Source organism: Elephantulus edwardii, unplaced genomic scaffold (genome assembly GCF_000299155.1).
Source record: "Elephantulus edwardii isolate Elephantulus edwardi_28Jun2011 unplaced genomic scaffold, EleEdw1.0 scaffold00056, whole genome shotgun sequence".
NCBI lineage: Eukaryota > Metazoa > Chordata > Mammalia > Macroscelidea > Macroscelididae > Elephantulus > Elephantulus edwardii.
Genome location: NW_006399806.1, coordinates 6,164,787 through 6,187,924, shown reverse-complemented (window position 1 = coordinate 6,187,924; position 23,138 = coordinate 6,164,787). Strand labels below are relative to the sequence as shown.

The 23,138-nt window shown below is 36.3% G+C and overlaps 1 protein-coding gene across 1 annotated transcript in view; it reads left to right on the top strand.

Annotated features, from left to right (window-relative positions):
* Positions 1–23,138, top strand: part of DYNC2H1 (dynein, cytoplasmic 2, heavy chain 1) — a 440,751-nt gene that overhangs the window by 128,472 nt on the left and 289,141 nt on the right. The window contains exons 36-39 of the mRNA XM_006887344.1: positions 6,683–6,882; positions 7,605–7,869; positions 9,121–9,328; positions 13,661–13,790. Of these exons, the coding sequence (XP_006887406.1) occupies positions 6,683–6,882; positions 7,605–7,869; positions 9,121–9,328; positions 13,661–13,790 (803 nt within the window). The remainder of the gene's footprint in view (positions 1–6,682; positions 6,883–7,604; positions 7,870–9,120; positions 9,329–13,660; positions 13,791–23,138) is intronic.

The window sequence follows — 23,138 nt, the reverse complement described above, 5'->3', positions numbered from 1 at the left end:
AGCATTTCTTCATGTGCTTGTTAGCCATCTGAATGTCATCTTCAGTGAAGTGCCTGTTCATATCCTGTGCCTATCTTTCTATTGGATTATTTACCTTTATCTTGTTGTGGTGCTCAAGTATTTCATAAATTCTGGATATAAGTCCCTTAGCCTTTTGAAATCTTCTGTTCAGCTCTTTAGTATCTTGAATTCTTCCTTCTGCTTTGGCTTCTTAGCACTCCAGTGCAATATTCAGTCTCTTCTGACTTCCATTTTGGTCTTTTCTTCCTCTTCTGTCTTTGTAATGACCTTTTGCACTCTTCTGGGATGATACTCTTGATATCCTCCCACAACTCATCTGGTTGTCACTCATTGATGCTCAAGGCCTCAAAACGGTTCCTGAGATGGCACACCAAGTTAAATTTCCCTTCTTTTTCTTTTAATAAATTAAGATAATTAAACCTTAAAAGTTTGGAGTAATTATTGATATTCAGTAAATTGTAAAAGTCATGCAGAGTATTCCAATATATGCTTTACCAGATTTCCTTTATGTGTTGTTGTAAAAGTTGGGAAACAGATATTCACACATTTTTATTAATTCAAGTTTAGACGATATTTGGATTTCATCTCTTTTTTTTTACATTAATATCCTTTTTCTATTCCTGGTTTGAACCTATGTTATCACATTGCATTTAGTGATCATGTCTCCTCATTTGTCACAGCCTCTGAGCCTTTCCTTGTTTTTCATCACTCTTAAAATCTTGATTATTACTGGTTTGGTGACATATAGAATGTTTCCCAATGTTTTGTTGTTATTAGACAGAGTTGTGTTTGGAAATAATAGTGTAGAAGTGAAATACTTTTCCCATCACTTTAAATCATACTAATCACATTTATCACTTTATACTGTTTTAAAAGTCCCCTAGAATAGTTACTGTTTCCCCCTATTCCTTCGAAACAGTTTACTAAACTTATATCATCCTGAAATGTGGGAGGCAAAGATTTAATATTGTCTCGTGGTAGGGATGATATCAGAACCTATGGACATTCTATACAGATTTGTCTCTTTTGTCCTAATATGCTTATGAAATTATTTATATCCGGTAAATGTTGTGAATTTTATACCATTGTGACTTTTCTCTATTAAGACAAATGATACTTCTATCATCTAGATATCTATTTTTTTGCAAAGTGGAATATTAAACTTCTGACTTGCTACTAAAAAAAGTTAAAACATTACATAAGATGGAGCCTAGTAAAGGAATACATGATATTATCTACTTTAAATAATCTAGGTGTACTTGTTAAAAGGAGACTACTTCAGCTCTGCTATTAGGTTGGCATATGCCATGGTCGATAATTGCTTTAAGAAAAGCTTAAATAACTATTTTTCATTCTTGCAGTAAATAAAGAGGGACTAGTAGGCCACTGCTTGAAAGAAATCCTCGTGGGGCCAAGTCTTTTTATATATTTATATTTAAATATGCAAGTATGAAGCAATTGGTGGGAACAAGACTAGACTAAAAGAATTGTCTTTGTTTTCATGTATATACTATGAATCATTAGCTCATACCCTTTGATATTAAGAGCATGGCAAGAGATCTCTGTGTTTTCTGTTATGTGCCATCACGTATGACTCATAGTGACCCTATATATAATAGCTCTAAAGTCTGCCCTTTCCTGAGCCATTCTCACTGACTTTGACACACCTACTTCCTTATACCAGTTATTGTGTCAATTCATCTCATTCAGGATCTCCCTCTCCTGTGCTGATTCTCCACTCTTCCAAGCATGATGTCCTTCTTAAAAGACCGGTCCCTCCTAACCATATGCCCAAACTATGTACGACAGCTTCAAAATCCTTTCTTCCAAGGAAAGACTTGGTTTCACCCTTATCAGGGCTGATTTGTTTGTTCTCTTGATGGTCCCATGGCATGTGTGTGTATATATATATAGTCATCGATTCTTCCTCTGTCATCCTTAATCATTGTTGTCCAGACTTCTGGTGTATAAAAAGTAATTATGAAGACTGCATCAGGCATAACCGGAAAAGTCACTGACAGCAATGTTTACATTTGGTTTAAAAGGAGTTTGGAGTTTATGAAAAAGGCTGATTAAAGATTTTTACTCAATTTGTTAAATTTTAGTTTGGCACTTAAAATCTCTGATAGTAATGATGGTATTCCTGTAATTCCTGGATTATGTTTATGATGAATTTTAAAGTATATCTTTAACTCGAATTTGTGGGTAAGTCATAAAGAGTTCATAGGGCTCTTATTTAACCTTGACTTTGTTGCATTAGAGAGCTCTGGTGGCCTAGTCGGTAGGAACCTCTGCTGACAACCCAAAGGTGAGCAGTTCAGTTCCATCAGTGACTCAGTGGGAGAAAGACAGGTGTTGTTTACAGCCTCTGAAAAATTCAAGGAAGGATCAGTTGATTTTGACTTGATCATAATGAACTTTCTGAGTTTTTAATGCAAGAAATTTCCCAGAGACTTCTCAGTGATTTTAAAAAGCCACAGGTGATTGTGATGAAGAACTTGTTGCAAGTATCGTTGATTCCCATGTTTAAAGTGAGGGCAGATGAGTATATTAAAAGACAAGTGGAAATTGTAGATTACAAGGTTGGGTTTTTTTAATTTTAAGTGATTTTTTTCATTGCAAATACCTTTTTTAAAGAACAATTTTATATTGGTTTTCATATAATAATTCTCTTACATTATGTTTATTTCATGTATATTGTGTTTTGTACAATCTTTTATCTTTATCTTTCATACAATCGTTCATACGCATTCTGTTTTACATTATTTTTTTAAATTGATTTGCTTACAAGGTTACTATACATTGTGTTTCACAATATTCTTCTTTCACAGTGTGTTTCATACATTGTCTTTTATAAAATCAGTCACCAATGGACCTTGTCCATTATTACCCTGTTTTGTTTTTTTTTGTTTTTTTTGCCTGGATCTTTCCCATTTTCTTCTCCCCTCCTTCACCCATGGATCAGCAGTTGAAAGCTATCAGCTGCTCCTGGAAAAGAGGCAGTCTGCTCCTGTAATATTTATACCCCCAGAACCCCTGTGGAGACTTGCCTAGAGTCAGAATGGTGTTGGTCTGTTTAGTGTAGGGGTTTAGATGCTGTCTCTTAGCTGAGTCACTTAATCCCTTTAGAGACTCAGTTTTAACACATGTAAAACTTAAAAAAACAACACTAATAGTATGTGCCCTGCCTACTTCTTATATTTGAGCTCTGATGTTCTAGTGAGTAGTATGATTACTTCCAAACCAAAAGCAGGCATTTTGAATCCAGCAGCTGCTCTGTGGAGAAAGATAGGAAGTCTCTTCTCATGTGATTTAGTCAGTTTCTGTATGAACAACAACATACTTCATACTGTTCATATTAGAATTGAAAATCCTGGCTGCTGTTAATTCTGATGCATAACAACCCTCCTTTATGATTCTAAGTCTATAAAACTTTATGGTTTTACATAAAGAAGACTCTATTCTTCTTAGGATATGCTGGTGGATCCAAATTGTTGACCTTTTGATTAACAGCCTGTTGCTTTACATTCTAGGTCATATAAATAGTAATTTACTGCCATCACATAAATTTCAAGTCTTGGTGATCTTCTATCCATTTCCAGGGCTGTAAATTGTAACCAAAAGAGATTGCTTCATCTTTATACCACAAGGTGACTAGAGGTTTGAACTGCTGTCCATTCAGTTGGCTGCCTAACACTTAACCCGCTCTGCTACCAGGGATCCTTATCAATGCATATATAAAGGGTGATGTTGTTGTTGTTATGTGCCATCGAGTCGCCTGCAACTCCTAGCGACCCTATGTACAACAGCCCTAAACTCCGCTCTGTCCTGTGCCAATCGCACTGTCTCTGACACTCCCATCCCAATTATTCCAGTCACTGAATCAATCCACCTCATAGAGGGCATTCCTCTCCTGCGCTGTCCCTCCACCCTCCCAAGCATGATGTCCCTCTCTAAGGACCGGTTTCTCCTCACAACATGTCCAAAGTAAGTTAGACGGAGCCTCATAATCCTTGCCTCCAAGGAGCCACCCGGATTAACCCTCTCCAGGACAAATCCGTTTGTTTTCCTAGCAGTCCATGGTATTCTCAGTACTCTTCTCCAGCACCACAGCTCAAAGGTATCAATTCTCCTTCTATCCTCCTTGGTCATTTGTACATAGGGTTTTCAGAGGCCTGCTATTTCAGAAGTGGATGGCCAATAAAGGGTGATATTTTATTAAAAGATATGTGTACCCTTTGCTTCAAATTCGGTGTAAAGGAATTCTTCTCTCTTACAAATGCTTCCCTCCCACCGCCCCCGCCAGTCACAAATAGATAATTTTGTCAATTTACATCATTTACAGTATCTCTAAAGTATACTCAATTTTAGTGACTAGTAATTCATCAAGGTTAGCAAATACCTTTTATAAGAAGTTTCTAAGAAACAGTGACAATATGCATGGATTTCACCTGGTGATATATGTAGGAATCAGATCAATTATATCTGTGGAAGGAATCATTGGAGAAATTCAATATCAGCAGTGGAAAGTAGGCCAGATGCTGATTGCAGAATAGACCATCAACCACTTATATGCCAGTTCAATTAAAGCTAAAGAATGTCCAATTATATCCATAAGAATAAAAATTTGTTTAGTCTTTCCCCACTGAATTTAAAAACCAACAGGTTTGAGGCCTTGAATACTAATGAATGAAGACCAGATCAGCTGTGGAAGATATCTGTCCATGAAGAATGCAGAAGGTCATTACAAAGAAGGAGGAAGAAAGAAAGACCAAAATGAATGTCAGAAGAGCACTAGAGCACCGAGAAGCCAAAGCAAAGGGAAGAAATCAAGAAGTTAAGGAGCTGAGTAGAAGATTTCAAAGGGCAGAATGGGAAAACAAAGCAAAGTATAATGAAATATGGAAAGAACTATAGTCTGGAAATCAAAAGGGCCTTACTCGCTCAGCATTTCTTAAGCTAAAGGGACTGAAGAACAAATTCAAACCTCAGGTTTTAGTACATTAAGGATGGTATGGCAGAATCCTGAATGATCAAGGAAGCATTAAAAGATGAAAGGAGTGAGTATACAGTCACTGAACCAAAAAGAACTAGCTGACTCAGAAGAATTTCAAGAAACAACATATGATCAAGAGGCAATAGTGATGAAGAAGGAAGTTCAAGCTGCTCTGAAGGAAATCACAAAACACAAGGCCCCAGGAAATTATGGGGTAATAACTGACACTTTTCAATAAACCGATGCTCCCCTGGATGTGCTCACCAGTTTGTGCCAAGAAATCTAGAGGTCAAGTACCTAGCCAACTCACTGGAAGAGATCCATATATATTCTCATTTCAAAAAAGGTGACCCAACAGAATGTAGAAATTATTGTACAATATCACTCATATCACACAAAATCCTGCTGAAAAAAGACTGACTTGAACAGATCGACAGAGATCTACCAGAAATACAGGCTAATTTTAGAAGAGGCCAAGGCACTAGCGATATTATTGCCAGTGTCAGATGAATCTTGGTAGAATACTAAAGGGTTATCTATATTCAAAGGCATATGACTGTGTGGATGATAACAAATTGTGGTTAACCTTGAGAATGGGAATCACAGAACACTTCATTGTGCTTATGCAAAACCTATACTTGGACCAAGTAGCAGCCTTCTGAACAAAGCGGGGAAACACTGTATAGTTCAAACTCAGAAAGGGAGTGCATCAGGGATGTGTCCTGTCTCCCTGCCTTTTCAATATGTATGCAGAACAGATAATTCACGAAGCTAGGCTTTATGAGAAGAGTATGACATGAGGAGGAAGACTCATCAACAACCTACATTATGGAAAAGACACAACATTGCTTGCTGAAACTGAGGAGGACCTGGAGAATTTGCTGCAGAAGGTCAAGGACTGTCGTTTTCAATATGAATAACAGCTCAACATCAAGAAAACAAAGATTCTCACCACTAGGCCAATAGGGCGCACCATGATAGATGGAGAAGATATTGAGGTTTTTAATAGTTACAGCTTGCTTAGCTCCACAATCAGTACTCACAAAAGACAAATTGCATTAGATAAATCTGCTAGGAACCTTTTCAGAGTACAGAAAAGCAATGATGTCAGTCTGGAAACTAAGATGGGCCTGATCCAGGCCATAGTCTTCATAATTACTTGTTATGCATCAGAGAACTGGACAATGACTAAGGATGACAGAAGAAGAATTGATGTCTTTACGTTGTGGTGCCAGAGAAGAGTCTTGAACATACATACCATGGACTGCCAAGAAGACAAAACAGGTCTATTTTGAAGAGGGTGAAACCAAGTTTCTCCTTGGAGAATAGGATTTTGAAGCTTTAGCTCACATACTTTCAGCATGTGGCAAGGAGGGACCAAACCTTGGAAAAGGACATTATGCTCATAAGCGTGGTGGGACACTGCAGGTGAGGAAGACCCTGGATAAGATGGATTGACTAGTGCAATGGTGTAGATGTATCACACTCAGCGGGACTGGCTCAGGACAGGCAGACTTCAGAGCTAATTGTACATAGGGTTGCTATGAGTTGCAGGTGACTACATAACAACATTAACAACAACAAGAAGAATGGATTATTATTGTAAAGCACTTATAAAATTGTGTTTATGTAACTTAAATAATTTAAATGAAACTTTTTCTCCAGTTAATGAAAGTCATATTGTGGTACAAGCATTGAGGCTTAATACGATGTCGAAGTTTACGTTTACTGATTGTACCCGGTTTGATGCACTCATTAAGGATGTCTTTCCTGGAATTGACTTTAAGGAGGTGGAATATGACGAACTAAGTGCTGCATTAAAACAAGTCTTTGAAGATGCTAATTATGAAATCATACCCACTCAGGTAGCTGTCAAGTCTATTTTATAATATGTTGTTTGTTCCTTTTTTTAATGAATTCCTTTGCAATCAGCTTACACTTCATATTTTTTTAGATTAAACCTCTTTTTAGATTAAAGATTTTTTCTGATATTTAAATCTAGGGTCAATCCTCTTGCTATTTGTTTTCACAACTCTTTTCTTGTAGATTATTGTTTATTATCTAATTTGTACTTTATTGATATTGATTCTTCCTCACCATTTAAAAAATCTCTGTGGATGGCAGGCTATGTGCCTCTTTTGATTCTTTTTGAATTCTCAGTACTTAACATAGTGACTGGCATATAATAGATTCGTTAAATACATTTTTGATAATTGTTTAATGTGATTTAGTTTTATTTTGGTAATTGCTTTTGGTGTGTGTCTTCTGAAGGCTGTTATTGTAATCCATAAATGTGCACACAATTTTTCCTCAAATTTCTTTGAATGGATGAATGCATGAGTGAATAAAATAATGAACATAATATTGTCAAATACTTAGAAAACATTCTATTTTCTTTAATAAAGTACTAAATTTAAAGATTACATTGTAAAAATTTTCAAATTTACCCAAGTATTATATATTTAAGATTTTATCTTCTATTAAAGAATCAAAAGCTTAATTTGTATGTTTTAGAATAAATGCTATAGAATGGGAACAGAAATTTGATTCAACATTATAAATTATAAATTATTGTTTTCCCCATTAGATCAAGAAGGCTCTGGAATTGTATGAACAGCTACGTCAGAGAATGGGAGTTGTTATTGTTGGTCCAAGTGGTGCTGGCAAATCAACCCTTTGGAGAATGTTAAGGGCTGCACTTTGTAAAATTGGCAAAGTTGTAAAACAGTATACTATGAATCCCAAAGCTATGCCTAGACATCAGTTATTAGGCCATATTGACATGGATACAAGGGAATGGTCTGATGGGGTTTTGACAAATAGTGCTCGTCAAGTTGTTCGAGAGCCTCAAGGTTGGTCTACATTGTATGACACATTGAATTTCTTTATAATTTTTAGACAAAACTACAAATAGTCTAAAATGTTGTCCTTATTAAGCCTTAACAAGATCTTAGCAACTGTTTTACTCTAAATAGGCCCAAGATATTCTGTCCTTCTAATGACTTAAAACCCTATAAAACTTTTACTGTATTTTAAACTCAGATTAATTTGAGTGAATTTTAATCCACAAATAGATACATTTATTGAGGGAATAGTGCAGTTTTGTTTGACAGGTAAGTTGATAAAATAATCAAGTTGATGGTAAAGAAGCAAGATGACAGATTTTGTTTGAAGTTTAAATTGTGACTATTATCAGCTCATCAGTTTAAAATGATATTTTGAAAATATAAATGTAGAACAATAGGTTTGCTAGTCTGAATTTTTTATATTTTAATAACTTTTTGCCCAGAGTTCAGAAAAACTCCCTACTCTTTTCTAGGTCATATTTAATTGTTATTTTTCAGGCAATGAGTGGAAAGTTAAGAACTTTAAGGAAGTTTCAACATTATCCCTTACTTTCTGTGTACTATTACATTAAGTATAACTAAGAAATTACCTCCACTGATTTTTTTCATGGTTTTTTTTCTCTGTGTGGTATTTTCTTCTTTCAATTGTTTAAAATATTCAAGTACAACTTAAAGTCACTTACATTTTAGGAAAAAATAGATTTTAAAATAGATTTATCTCTACGAAAACATTTATGTACAATTTGCTGACTCCCCCTCCCTTTTGAGATCATCTACTTCATGGAAGTATCTGCTATTTGGCAGTGGTGAACTTCTAGTTTTCAGGTTGCGTGATGTTGTCTCCTGTATTTTCCAAAAGAGCTGTCACAAGAACAAGCCTGACAGACGTCTAGAGACTAGGGAGGATCTTATAGGTGCTTCATGAGACTAGAAACACCTGTCTCTACACCAGGTTTTTTTCCAAATGAGTTTACAAAAGTGTTGGTTTTTTTTTTTTTTTAAGAGAAGTAAAGCATTATTACATTATAAGTCTTTGCCCATTTGAACCGTGATTGAACATGGTTTCCTCAGTATATTCTGTGTCCAACTTGACATCACCTTGTTCAACTTTTGTTGTTTTTGGTTAAACTTACTAATAAAAATGTATTTATGGAAATCACTTCTTTAAAAAGAGACAGTTAATCTATTCTTTATAGGTATTGTGTCATTATTCTGTATTTTTTTTCATTTTATTTCTAATATTTGGTGTAAATATAGATGTCAGCTCATGGATAATCTGTGATGGTGACATTGACCCTGAATGGATAGAATCTCTGAATTCTGTGTTGGATGATAATCGACTGCTTACCATGCCTAGTGGAGAAAGGATTCAGTTTGGTCCAAATGTTAACTTTTTATTTGAAACTCATGATTTAAGTTGTGCGTCACCAGCCACAATATCCAGAATGGGGATGATCTTTCTTAGGTAAGCCATAAAATGATTTTAAAACGGTATATTAGATAGAAGCTCTCTTTTTTGTTTTATAGGTTTATTGTAATTGAAATATTTTAGAAGTTTTATCAGTATTACAATTTTGAAATATTTTTTATTTACTTATGTCAAAGTGAAAAAATTTCTTTTTAGTTTTACTTAAATGTTATGATTGAGTTCAGAGACATGAGCATATGAATTACAAACTAGATTATATGGTACTTAATATTTGTGGTATAATTTTAATAATAAAATCTTAAAGAGTAAAAGTAAGTTAGTGCTAAGCCAAGTTTGCAGATTTTGTGGTCTAACCACTTTATTTTACAGTCTGAAAACCTTTTTTATTTGAATGGTGTCTTTTTTTTTTCATCATGACACAAGATAGTGAAATCAAGTTTGTACAGGTTGTTTTCTAAACTGTAAATATTTAATTACTTCTTTGATAACATTGTAGGGGTGGTTTAAATTATATTTGTCATGTGTTTTATCTAATGTTAAAAAAAACCCTGGTTTTAGTCTTAACATTTCAGCATTATATGTCAGTATTCCATGCATTCTTATAAAAATATTTGACAAAATTAGAGTAAGAGCTAAACTTCAAGTTGCATTTAAAAATTTTTATTGAATACATACTGCACATAGGATGTTAATGTTTAGGAGAGTCTGCATGAAAAAACTAGTATAAGACGTCTATGAATTCTTGTTTTCAAACCAACTAAAATAACCCTGCAGCCTAGAATAGAACTGCCTCATAGGGTTTCCAAGGATTCCTACTTTACAGGAGAAGACTGCTTCATTTTTCTTTTGTAAAGCAAAAAAAAAAAAAAGCCTTGATGATTCAAACTGCTACTCTTTTGGTTAGTAGCTGACCACTTTGCCTCAGGGCTCCTTACTTTCTAGTAGAGGAAATAAAATAAATGCAATAACACTTCTTATCCACTGCACTGAAGTTATTAGCAAAAAAATAAGGCCCCAGGAGTGGATGGGATTAAAATTCACATATTTTAACTGTAAAAAGAGCAAGGTCAAATTGGAAAGATCCAGTGTGGAAAACAATGTATATGAACTTTGTGTAAGTAAATCACAATTAAAGAAACATACAAGAACCAACCAACTCTGATTAAGGAAAAAAAAAAAAAAGAGCAAGATCTGTATGGGGATGACCATATCTGTCCTTTACCAGCACCACAAGGGGGAACTATCTACCAATACCATGAATAGCACAAAACAAATTCTTGTGAGGTTAGACATGTCCCCCATGCTCCCATATCTTTTTACTTATCTCAACACTAATATTACTGCTTAAATGGTCCAAAATCTGACCACAAAATCCGATGTGGTCACAGATCATGTAGAACCCTGTTGGGGAAGTCAAAGGTTATAATCCAGATTAATAGCAGAACACAGGACAGCTTCAGAAATGTACTTGCAGGCACTTTAGCTCTAATCCTCCTGGATTTAGGCCAGTGTTGCAAAGTTCTTAATCCTTCCAGTGTTGCCTCTCCCCTGTCCAGTCCTCCCAACAAACTTGGCAAAAGTCTTTGAGCTCTGGTCCAGTGGTGTTGCAGTCTCAAGGTCCCATCTCATGTCAAGTATCTGGTTCTCCGCTGTGGCTGCTGTGACTACTGCTCCCGTAGGACCTCCTGGTCTGTCTGAATTTTGAGAAATGAGTTGCATTCTCTGATTCTCTGCTGGTGGAAGACCTTCCTTCTGCTGCTGGATCCATTCAATTTAACACAAAACTAATCAATACCCTTGTGGATTGGCGAGACTAGCCAATCACCTTGTGATAGGGTAACATACCTTATTCACATATTCCCACTCATCCACAGGGCAAAGAAAAAGTCAGTGACTAGGAAAGTAATTTTAAATGATAAACTCCATATCAACAGATGCAGCCCTAGATATGCTCACTAATCTAAGCCAGAGAATTTGGATGACAGTTACCTGGCCAACTAACTGGAGGAAATGAATATTTGTTCCCATTTCCAAAAAAGATGTTTCAACAGAATGTGAAAATTACCATACAATGTCATTAGTTATCACATGCAAGTAAATTCTTTCTCAATATCTTTCTAAAGTGGCTAGCACAGGATAGTAACAGAGGCCTGCCAGAAAGTCAGGCTGGATTTAGAAGAAGAGGTGTCACCAGGTATATCGTTGCTGATGTCAGATAGATCTTGGAAGTAAGCAGAGGTTCCCAGAAGAAATTTTGTGTTTTATTGATTATGCAAAGGCATTTTGATTGTGTGGATCATAACAAGTTATTATAACAAGTTAAATATTGTTGAGAAGAATGGAAGTCCTGAAACACTTGATTGTGTTCATGTGAAACCTATATCTAAACCAAGAAGCTGTGCTTCAAACAACAAGGGAACACTGCATTGTTTAAAATCAGAAAACCTGTGTGTCAGGCTTATATCCTTCCTCCATACCTATTCAGTCTGTATGCAGGGCAAATCAAAAAGTTTGACTCTATGAAGAAAAATATGTCATCAGGATTATAGGAAGACTCATTAACAACCTCTGTTAATGTAAATAGCACAGCCTTGCTTGCTGAAAGTGAGGACTAGAAAATCTTGCCTTCAATATGGGTTACATCTTAACATCAAGAAAACAAAAATTCTCACCACTGGGCAAATAGTTAACATCATAATGTTCGGAGAAGAGATAGATATTGTCAATGACTTGATCCTCCTTGCATCCACAGTCAATAGCTTTAGCACCAGTAGCCAGGGAATCAGAAGATTTAATGCACTGGAAAAGTCAGCTGACAGGGACTTCTCAGAGTGCTGAAGAGCTAAGGGATCAGTTTGGAAAACTAAGATGCACCTAATTTAAGCCGTGGTCTTTTCAGTCACTCACTATGCATATGAAAGTTGGACAATGAATTGGGATGACAGACAAAAAATTGATACCTTTGAATTGTGGTACTGGGAAAAGTGCTTAATATTCCACAGACTGCCAAAAGGACAAACAAGCATGTCTTTGAAAAGGTGCAGTCATGGTGCTCCTTGAAAGCAAGAATAATGAAAATTCGTCTGACATGCTTTGGTGATGTTCTTAGGAAGGACCAGACCTTGGAAAGAATAGCATGCTTGGAAAGATAGAAGGTCAATGAAGGAGAAGAAGACCTTTAGTCTAATGAGGTACATTGATATATAGTGACTAAAATGGTGGGAAATATGTCAGAGATGATGAGTGTAGCACGGGATAAGGCAGGGTTAAGATCCACTGTTCCTAGTGAGTCATACTGGACCCAATGACAACAGCATCAACAACATATAAAGTATAAATCTTAATATTTAATTTCCATCATTAAATGTTACTTACATGATTGAATATTTTGCCAAAAGATTTTCAAGTTTCAATAGTGGCATGGAAATTTAGGTAATAAGTGGTTGTTGTGTGCTATCCATTCAGAAAATACCCATAACTGACCCTCCAGTGGGTTTTCAGGGGCTGTGAATTGCTTTGGAGGAGATTATGCGTCCTTCTTCTGTAGAGCAGCTGGTGGATACAAACTGTGTGCAGTTGAGATTGCAGTGAAGGTTCTTATAATTAGACCATCATAACTCCCTAATCAATAGTGAAGAGGCTTTTTTTGTTGTTGTTGGATAATGATGAAGAAGTGTTTTTAAACATCTGCATTACAGTTTAGACCAGGGCACCCTAAACTTTGATGTGTGTTTGAATCACTTGGCGAAATCTTGTTAAAATGTAGACATTGATTTAATAGGTCTGGAGTAGATTTTGAAAGTCCATTACTAACACACTGAGCACATTTTGAGTTTGAAAGGTTTGGAGCACTTTCAAGATCTACTATAGAGTGTAATACTCTTTAGATTGTAGTTATTAATAACATACATGGACATATTTTGGTTTATTTCACAAAATTATATGAGTATATCTCTATCAATGTCTACTTTTTTTTGTATTATAAAATAAAATGTATGTGAATGAGAAACAAATATGCATTGTAAACTTTGACTTAAATCACAATTAAAAAAATAAAAACAAGAGGGGTGGTTATAATGAAAAATAAATGCCCAAAATATATGAACTAAGATAAAAGGAAAGACATACATTCTTGGTACCCAAGAGAATGTTTACATGAATTGCAATTGAGTCATGGCAATGAGTAAAAATATATAGATTATATATATACACACATTTATACTAAAAATCAATTCTTTATAGTAGGAAATAAAATATTATATATATAATCATGTATACCAGAGCAAAAGTATATTTTAAAAGTAAATTGACAACTTCTTTTGTGTTTGTGTTAATAGTTTCTTATGTGTTTATTTTGATCTATATCAGTGATGAAGAGACAGATCTTAATTCTCTGATAAAATCTTGGTTGAGAAATCAGCCTGATAAATATAGGAGTGATCTTGAAAACTGGATTGGAGATTATTTTGAAAAGGCTTTACAGTGGGTTTTAAAGCAGGTAAGTTAACCATAGTATTTTAAAATCAATCATTTGGGAGAGTAGTAGAATGGTTTTATATCATTGATTTGTGAAGAAAAGTGATGAAAGAAGAATTTCTTCACTGGTGAGAAAAGGCATTGTCCCTCTACTTGGTGCAGATTTTTATTTTGTTAATCTACACTTTTCACTTTTCCATTTGCAAACTTTTAGACTACTTACCAAAAGTCTTGAAGTTATTATTGGATTATCTTTTTTATTTTAATAGTAAAACCATATTACTATAACATTTTTCTTATATATCAATAAATACCTACATATATAAACATATTATTGTTGTTGTTATGTGCCGTTGAGTCGTTTGCGACTCATAGCGACCCTATGCACAACAGCCCTAAACCCTGCTCTATCCTGTGCCAACCTCACTGCCTCTGACACACCCATCCCAATTACCCCAGTCACCGAATCAATCCATCTCATAGAGGGTCTTCCCCTCCTGCGCTGTCCCTCCACCCTCCCAAGCATGATGTCCCTCTCCAAGGACCCGTCCCTCCTGGCAACATGTCCAGAGTATGTCAGACGAAGCCCCAGAATCCTTACCTCCAAGGAGTTAGCTTGGTTTAATCCCCTCCAAGATGAATCTGTTTGTTTTCCTGTCAGTCCATGGTACATTCAGTACTCTTCTCCAACACCACAGCTCAAAAGCATCAACTCTCCTTCTGTCCGCGCTAGTCATTGTCCAACTCTCTGATGCATAACAAGCGATTGCAAAGACCATGGCCTGTATCAGGCGCATCTTAGTCTCCAGAGAGACACTGTTGCTCCTGAGTACTTTAGAAAGGTCCCTAACAGCAGACATTCCCATCTCAGTACGCTTTTTGATTTCCTGACTGCTGATGCCAAGAGTGTTGACTGTGGAGCCAAGCAAACTGAAGCTGTGAACAATCTCAATCTCTTCGCCATCCATCCTGATGCTGCCAATTGGTCCAGTTGTGAGAATCTTTGTCTTCTTGACATTGAGCCTCAGTCCATACTGAAGGGTGCAGTCCTTGACCCTTTGCAGCAAGTGCATGAGGTCCTCCTCAGTTTCAGCAAGCAGGGTTGTGTCATCTGCATAACGCAGATTGTTAATAGATCTTCCACCAATCCTGATGCCACAATTCTCCTCATAGAGCCCAGCCTCTCGGATAATCTGCTCTGCATACATGTTGAAAAGGTATGGAGACAGGATGCATCCCTGGCGTACACCCTTCCCAATTTTGAACCATGCAGTGTTACCCTGCTCTGTTCTGACTACTGCCTCTTGGTCCAAGTATAGGTTTCGCATTAGCACAATTAAATGTTCTGTGATTCCCATTCTTCTCAGAGTCAGCTACAGTTTGTTATGATTCACACAGTCAAATGCCTTTGCATAATCAATGAAACACAGATAGACATTCTTCTGGTATTCTCTGCTTTCAGCCAAGATCCATCTAACATCAGCAACAATATCCCTAGTACCACGACCTCTTCTAAACCCAGCCTGGACTTCTGGCAGTTCTCTGCTGATGTGCTGTTCTAATCGTTTTTGGATGATCTTCAGTAGAATCTTGCTTGTATGTGAAATCAATGACACTGTTCTGTAGTTTCCACACTGAGTTGGGTCACCTTTCTTTGGAATGGGAACAAATATAGATCTCTTTCAGTCAGTTGGCCAAGTGGTTGTTCTCTAGATTTCTTGGCACAACTTGGTGAGCACATAGGTAAGGAAAAAAAAAATCAAGCTAATACTAAAGTACAAAAAGATGGTAATTTATTGAGAACAATATAGAAAACATATTCAATAAAAGGTTATTTAATAATGTCTCTCGTGTAATGCAGTGAAACTTGTGAGAACTAGAATTCTTTGGAGCTGCCTTGGTTTTCCAGCTCTCATAAGTTTTCGGCCTTTGACAGATGCAGCCTTATCCCTTTTGATCACACATTTTAGTGAAAAACATTTGAGTTTTATTTAGTTAACAAATTTCCTTTTTACTGAAATTTCAGCTTTTGTAGATTTCGTTATGCTGGACTTGAAACTTTGAGTGGTAAATATTAACAGAAAGGTTAATTTGAGAAAATGGTGGAAAGCGAGATCTGGACAAATTATATACATGTACGCAGATATTCACATGACAAGTCTTTTAGGAATATTTAAAAAAGAAGATTCCACTTGATTTTTAATGTTAAAACTTGTACAGGAATTTAGTATGCAGAAAGAATATAGAGTGCTTTAAAAAATCTGGATTTTCACCCATTTTTAAAAACAATGCAGGCATACAAAACTAGGGGAAATAAGTAGCAGTGAGTTTAAAGACAGTATTTGTTAGTCTGATTTTGACTGAGAGTTAATACACTGTGTGATTAAGCATAAAGTGATTGTAGAGAATGTAGGTCTTACTTTGGTTTTCTCGGGCTTTTCTTTTCTAGCTTTATAAAAGTGAAAATAGAGGACCAAGGGGTTGTCAGAAAATTTTATAAATGGTTCTCTTTGTATGAACCAGGAAAGGAATTACCTTTGCATTTTTCAGGTTCACTGTGGTGGCTCTATGGATTTCTATATTAAGTCAGAATCTACTACCTATAGAAGCTCTCTCTGATAGCCTAGTGGCAAGAAGCTACATGCAATCCCAAAGGCACACAGTTTGAATCCAGCTGCCCTGTGGGAGAAGGATGGGCATTCTCCTCCTGTCTATCAGATCTGACTCGATGGTTCACGGCAACATTAACTATCTCTATTGTTGTCTATTGTGAAAGCAGCAGATATAATGTGTGAATGGCCGAATCTGACTTCTACCTGCTTCATAAAGAAGCTCTGTCCCCATCAATAATATCCTTAGCAGTAAACAGCTGCTCGGTCAGACATACCACCCCTTCATGCTTCTGCTCCTCTTTCTACCAGTCATTTGGGTTCAATATTCAGAGTTTGTTGACTCACAGACTTTACTCACAGTTGTGGGGTTTATTAGGGAAATAAGCTAGAGAGAGAATGGAGGAGGCAAAGAATACCATCCAATGCATGTGCGGGTTTAGTCCAGCAGTCCCAAGCCAGATTAAGGCACAGTTTCTCAATTAGTGAAAGTCCAGGTTCAGTTCAACAACACTGATGCAAGAAGCCTCTGGTTTCTTCAATCAGAAATTTTATCTCAGCAATTACGTTACCCTTTCCTTCAATATCCAGCAAGCAAAACCCTTAACAATAGTAAATGCAGGGTTCTCCTGGTTATATCTTGCCACAGACTCCTCACAAGAGTGCCACAGTCTCAACCCTCTACTACCGTCACCAGGGTACCTCACAATGTCGAAAGCTCTGTTTCTTTTATTAATTACATAACATTTGTTGATTTGTAAGACTATGTGGCTAGAGACCATGCTACTCAATCCCCCTAAATGGGCTAATGTAATGGCTAGAAAAGCCATCTTTTAGGGTTTCAGACACCACATCTATAAACTGTTTAATATAAACACTGAACTATAAGCACTTTGAGTTCAAGGACTTAGCTTGTCATGCTCCCTATTGTATTCCTAGAAATAAGCATAATATTTATGTGGTATGAATTAATTAGTAAAGTTGTATTCCCTTACTTAAATGTCTTGTGTGCACATTGCAGAGGTGCTGTTACAATACAAACAACTAATCTCATAAGGCTTTTCAATACTAAACATTGACATAACTTTATTGCTATTAATATTTGCACGAATCTTTAATGAAGTTACGTAGACATGTTTGTAACTATAGAAACAATGGGAGAATAATATTAGTAAGCCTTAGAGTAGATAGCAAATTTGAATTAGAAAATAATCTCTTTGTTTTGAGAATAAACCTCTGTTTTTATTAGGTTGAGGTTTTTGTTTTTTTTTTTTATATGTTGAGGCTTTCTTTCTTTTTATCTTGTACCTGCTTATCATACTCACCATTGGTGAGGTATAGGGTATGTTGTACTCAAATGATGGTTTACTTGTAAATAGATTTTTCCTTTCTTGCCTTTTTATATATAACAAAGCCTAGAAGGACATATGTGGATTTCTTTTCTCTTTCCTTTAAAGCCTCTCAGCATGACCTAAGAAGTTGATTTATATTACTGTCCTCCTTTCTTCTAATTCTTCTTTTATTCTTAGAAAGAATGAACTCTTCAAAACATAAATCATTTAAATTTTATTTAACTATTCTGCTAAATATATTTAAAGTCAGTGAAAGTCAATCCATATTTTTTAATCTTAGTTCTTGTCTACTTCTCATTTGAGATACTTCCCTTGCTTAGTTAGGTTAAACATCTTTTTGTTTTTAACATCATTTCTTTTTAAAAATAAAGTTTTAATTTTATGTTGTTGTTGTTGTTAAGTGCCGTTGAGTCACAGGCAACTCATAGAGACCTATGAAGGAGAGTCTCAAAACTTTTAGTTTTATACTGGTTTATAAAGTTTGCATACATTGCTTTTCACACTGGATCTTTCCCATTTCCTGTGGCCTTACCCTCTTGACGATCCTTATCCCTCTGCTTCTGTCCTCCCCGTTGGGTCCTTATACATGTTTTACCAGTTACATTTCTATTTCTACAATAATGGTCTCATACAGTATTTATCCTTCTGATACTGAATTAATTCACTTAACATAATACTCTACAGTCTCTCCCAAGTTTGGTAGTGATTGTAAAAATCATTGATCCTGCATACTGCATAGTATTCCATCATGTGAGTGTACCATAATTTCTCAATCCATTTGATTGTGATTGGACATTTGAGCTGTTTCCATGTTCTTGCAGTGGTGAATACTACTTCTATGAACTTTGGTGTACAAATTCCATTTGTGCCTCTGTTCTCATTTTCTCAAAGTATATTCCAAGCAGTGGAATAGCTGGTCATATGGAATTTCTATGTTCAGCTTTTTGAGGAAATGCAAAAGTGCCTTCCAAATGGTTGTATCATTTTATAGTCTGACCAACATTGTATATGAGTTCCTATCTCACCACATCCTCTCCAACATTTATTATTTGCTGTCCTGTTAAATTTTGCCACTGCTGCAGGGGTGAGATAATATCTCATTGTGGTTATGATTTGCATCTCTCTTATTGCCAGTGATTTTTAACATTTCTTCATGTGTCTGTTTGCCATCCAAGTATCTTCCTCTGTGTGAAAAATCTTTCCATGTCTTTTGTCCATTTTAGGTTAAACATTAATTAATTTACTACATCATTTCCTTTGTATATACTGAATTCTCTGCATGGCCCGAGAGATCTCATTGTTATGTTAACTTAAATTATTCTCTTTTCCAAAATAGACTTAAACTCTTGTATGAGTTATCCTTTTTATAGTGGTTTGTCTGCTGATCATGATCTCTCATCACTAAGCATTTCCTCCATTAGACTCCTCCCTTGCATGAAAACAGACTCTATGTGGCTTACGTTTATTTATATCCATTACCACATGAGGGAACCTGGTAGCATAGTGGTTTAATGCTAGACCACTAACAAACAATAAACAACAACCCCCCCCCCAAAACCGTGAAGGACAAAGATGAGAGGTCTTTATATCTTTACAGAAGGAGCATACATACACATGACTTGTTGGGCTACAAATTGAAAAGTCAGTGGTTGAAAACTCTCAGCCTCTATTTGTTTGGAATATGGACGTTTTCCTCCTATGAAGATTTATAGCCTTGGAAACCTGGTGGAGGGTTTCTGTGAATCAGAATCAATGTAAAGACAGTGGATTTTATTAGTTTTTATAGGAGCACGTTGTTATATCTCATGCATGCTTAACTCTGATGAGTTTGCAACACTGAGTTTTAGTTAGCAGCCAAGGTCTCCTATGGGGCACTTAAACTTTGTCCCTGGGGGTATCTGTGAGTTAGAATCTTATAGCACTGGTTTTCTGGTTATCACTACATGCAGATCGTAATACATAATTTTCTACCTCTTATTGCCGCATAGCTAGCATTGAGAGCTGCTTTCCTTCTTAACTCCTCAAATTATTCAGTAACCCGAGAGAGCCATCGAAAGAAACAATAAATCTTCTGTAGAATTGATTCTAACTCATAGTTACTTTCCATTGTTTTTCTGAGATTGTGAATCTTTATAGGAGACTACCAATCTTTCTTTTGTGGAGAGGCTAGTGGATTTGAACCGCTAAACTTCAGTTAGTACAACTTGTAATGTGCTGTACCAACAGAGTGCCTTCAGAAACCCATACAGGCCACTGCTGTCGATTTGATTCTGACTCCTAATGATCTTCCATTGGGTTTCCAAGGCGCTATACCAGCAGTCAGAAAATCAAAAGACATATTGCATTGGGAAATCTGCTGTCATGGCTCTCTCCAGAGTGCTGATGAGCAACAGTGTCAGCCTAGATACAAAGGTGCACCTGATCCAGGCCATGGTCTTCTCAGTTACTTTTTATGCTTCAGAGAGTTGGACAATGGCTAAAGATGACAGAAGAAGAGTAGATGCCTTGTGGTGTTAGAGTCTCGAACATACCATGGACGGCCAAGAAAACAAATAGGTCTGTCTTGGAGCAGGTGAAACCAAGTCTCTGCTTGGAGGCTATGATTTTTGGAGCTCCACCTCACTTTAGGCACATATTCAGGAAAGATTAGTCCTTGGAGAAGGACATCATGCTCGGGAGGGTAAACGGACAGTGCAGGAGAGGAAGACCCCGAATGAGATGGATTGATACAGTAACTGGGGCAACGAGAATTGGTGTGTCAGAATTAGTGAGAGTGGCTCTGGACAGGAAAGGGTTCAGAGCTGTTGTATATATGGTCATTTTGCGTCACAGGTGACTTAACCAGTAACATTCTATGACAGAATTGGAAGCAGGAGTAGCATCCACTTCCTAAACAAAATGCCTCCAAAAACTCTATGAACTTTGGTAAGTGTCAATAGTTGTAGAGGGGCTTCAGGCCTTTTGTTCATAGGGTTGCTATGAGTCGGGCTCAATTCGAAGGCAATCACAACAACAACAATATATCCTGTGAGGAAGAGATTAACTGTGATGGTGTAATCATATGTAACATATCATGCTGCTAATCTAAAAATTGTTTATTTCAGTGTAGGTGCATTAGCAATGTGATGCGTTATATACTCTGCCACCAGTGCTTATACTATCTTTATCTAAAAGTTTCATTTAAAACTTCTGCTTTGACAAAAATCCACTCAAGTTGGATCAGAGACCTAGGCATAAAGCCCAAACCATAAACATCATAAGAGACAAATTGGGATCAACATTATAAGATCTTGAATATGGAATAAAGAGGCTGTCAAAGACAGCCAGAAATACATAACCAGGGGAGGATAAAATTGATAAATGGGATCCTCTAAATATTAAATCCCTGTGCTCATCAAAATATTTTTGCAATAGGGTGAAAAGAAAACCTACTGACTGGGGAAAAAGTATTTGGCAATTTTGTCTCAGACAAGGGTCTCATAATAAAAGTTTACAGAACCCTACAGGGCCTCTACAAGAAAAAGACTGATAACCCATTACAAAATGCCCAAGAGACATGGAAAGACTTTTCACAGAGTAAGTCATTTAGATGGCCTACAGACACATAAAGAAATTCTAAATATCACTAGCAGTAAGAGAGATGCAAATCACAACCACAATGAGATACCATCTCACCCAGCGAAGTTTAGCAGGGCAGCAAGCAATAAATGTTGGAGAGAATGTGGAGAGGTGGAAACTCTCATACACTTTTAGTGGGATTGTAAAATGGAACAGCCACTGGAAGGCAATACGGCATTTTCCAAAAAACAGAACATAGAGATTCCATATGATCCAGCTCTTCCACTGCTAGAAATATACCTCAAGGTTATTAGAACTGAGACACAAATGGAGACTTGTACATTAATGTTCATAGCAGCATTATTCACCATCACAAGAACAGGCAAACAACCCTAATGGCCAACCACAATCAATGGATTGAAAAGTTGTATTATAGTCACATAATGTAGCCCTTAGGTACAATGAATTAGAAACATACTACCTAACTTGGGAGAGACTGGAGGGTATTATGCTGATTGAACTAATATATTCTCATATGGATTAATACCACATAGAATCATTATTGTTAATACAGAAGGATAACTAGTAAAGCATGTATAGGAATCCAAGTGGGGAAGGGATAGGCACAGAGGAATGGGCAGGGGAGAAATGATAAGGTCTTACAGCATTGTAGGTGGAGGGAAGAAGGGTAATGGAAATGAGAAAGATCTGGCAGGGATCAGGATCTGGAAAGATGGGGTAATGATGGGCATGGTTTAATGGTGATTGATTTTATAACATGTTGAATAAAAATAATGATATGAAACATAGTATGAATGAAGGATAGTGTGAAACAATGCATACAAACTTTGTATGCAAAGCAATGTAAAATTAAAACACTAAAAATTTAAAATTTAAAAAAAAGAGCTGGGGGGGAATGGAATAGGGCTGTCACATGCCATTTGGCAGATATTTTTGTTTCAGTTTTTCGATGAAGGAAATACCTTTTATAAAAAGAACAGTTTTGCTGAAAAAAAAAAGCAATCTTTCAGAATAAAATGTTGATTATACAAAATTTTTTTTAAAACCCTGGATATATGTATGATTAATGAGACATCAACATTTGACCAATATCAGATTGGAAAGCAACTTTTTTAAAATGGGAGCTCTTAGGTAATCTAAGAGAAGAAAATTTATCAGAGTTTCTTCTGACATCCAGTTTAGTCTTTTTTTTTTTTATGACCTTTGGAGATTTAGTGGTGCATCGGTTAAGTTGATTAAGGCAGGAGCTGCCTATTTTTTTTTTTTTAAAGTGGAATCTAAAGAATGTAACCAGGGCAAAGGAGCACTCTGCCCTTAGTGGCTACGTTTACAAGAGAACACTGTCTTATAGATAGATGAGTATGTCTGTGTGTTCATGCAAAATCTTGATTCTCCCACTGACACTGCTTTCTGATAAATATGTGGTTATGGAAACAGGAAAGGTCATGTTATTGCTCACTTAATATATTTTACTGCATTATGTAATGAGAAACTGCTCAATAAAACTGAGAATGTAGAGTTCGGAAGGACAATCAACCATGAGTTCTTCTCCCCTTACCTTTTGACTAACTTAAAAAAAAAAAAGATCTACTTCGATAGAAAAAAACTAATGGTTTCTAATTTAAGCCTACTTTTTTTGGGGGGGTTTCATTCGTTCATTGTTGCACTGTTTTCTCCACCCTCCTCCCCAGTTCGTTCTTCTTCCCCCCCATGTCTGTTTTAATTGTCCAATTGCCACAGTGCTTGTCAAAGCTAGTTCTGATTAATCTCCTTTGTCAGTGTGTCCCTTGCCATTCCCTGTCACTCCTCCCTGAGAGAGACTTCACCCTG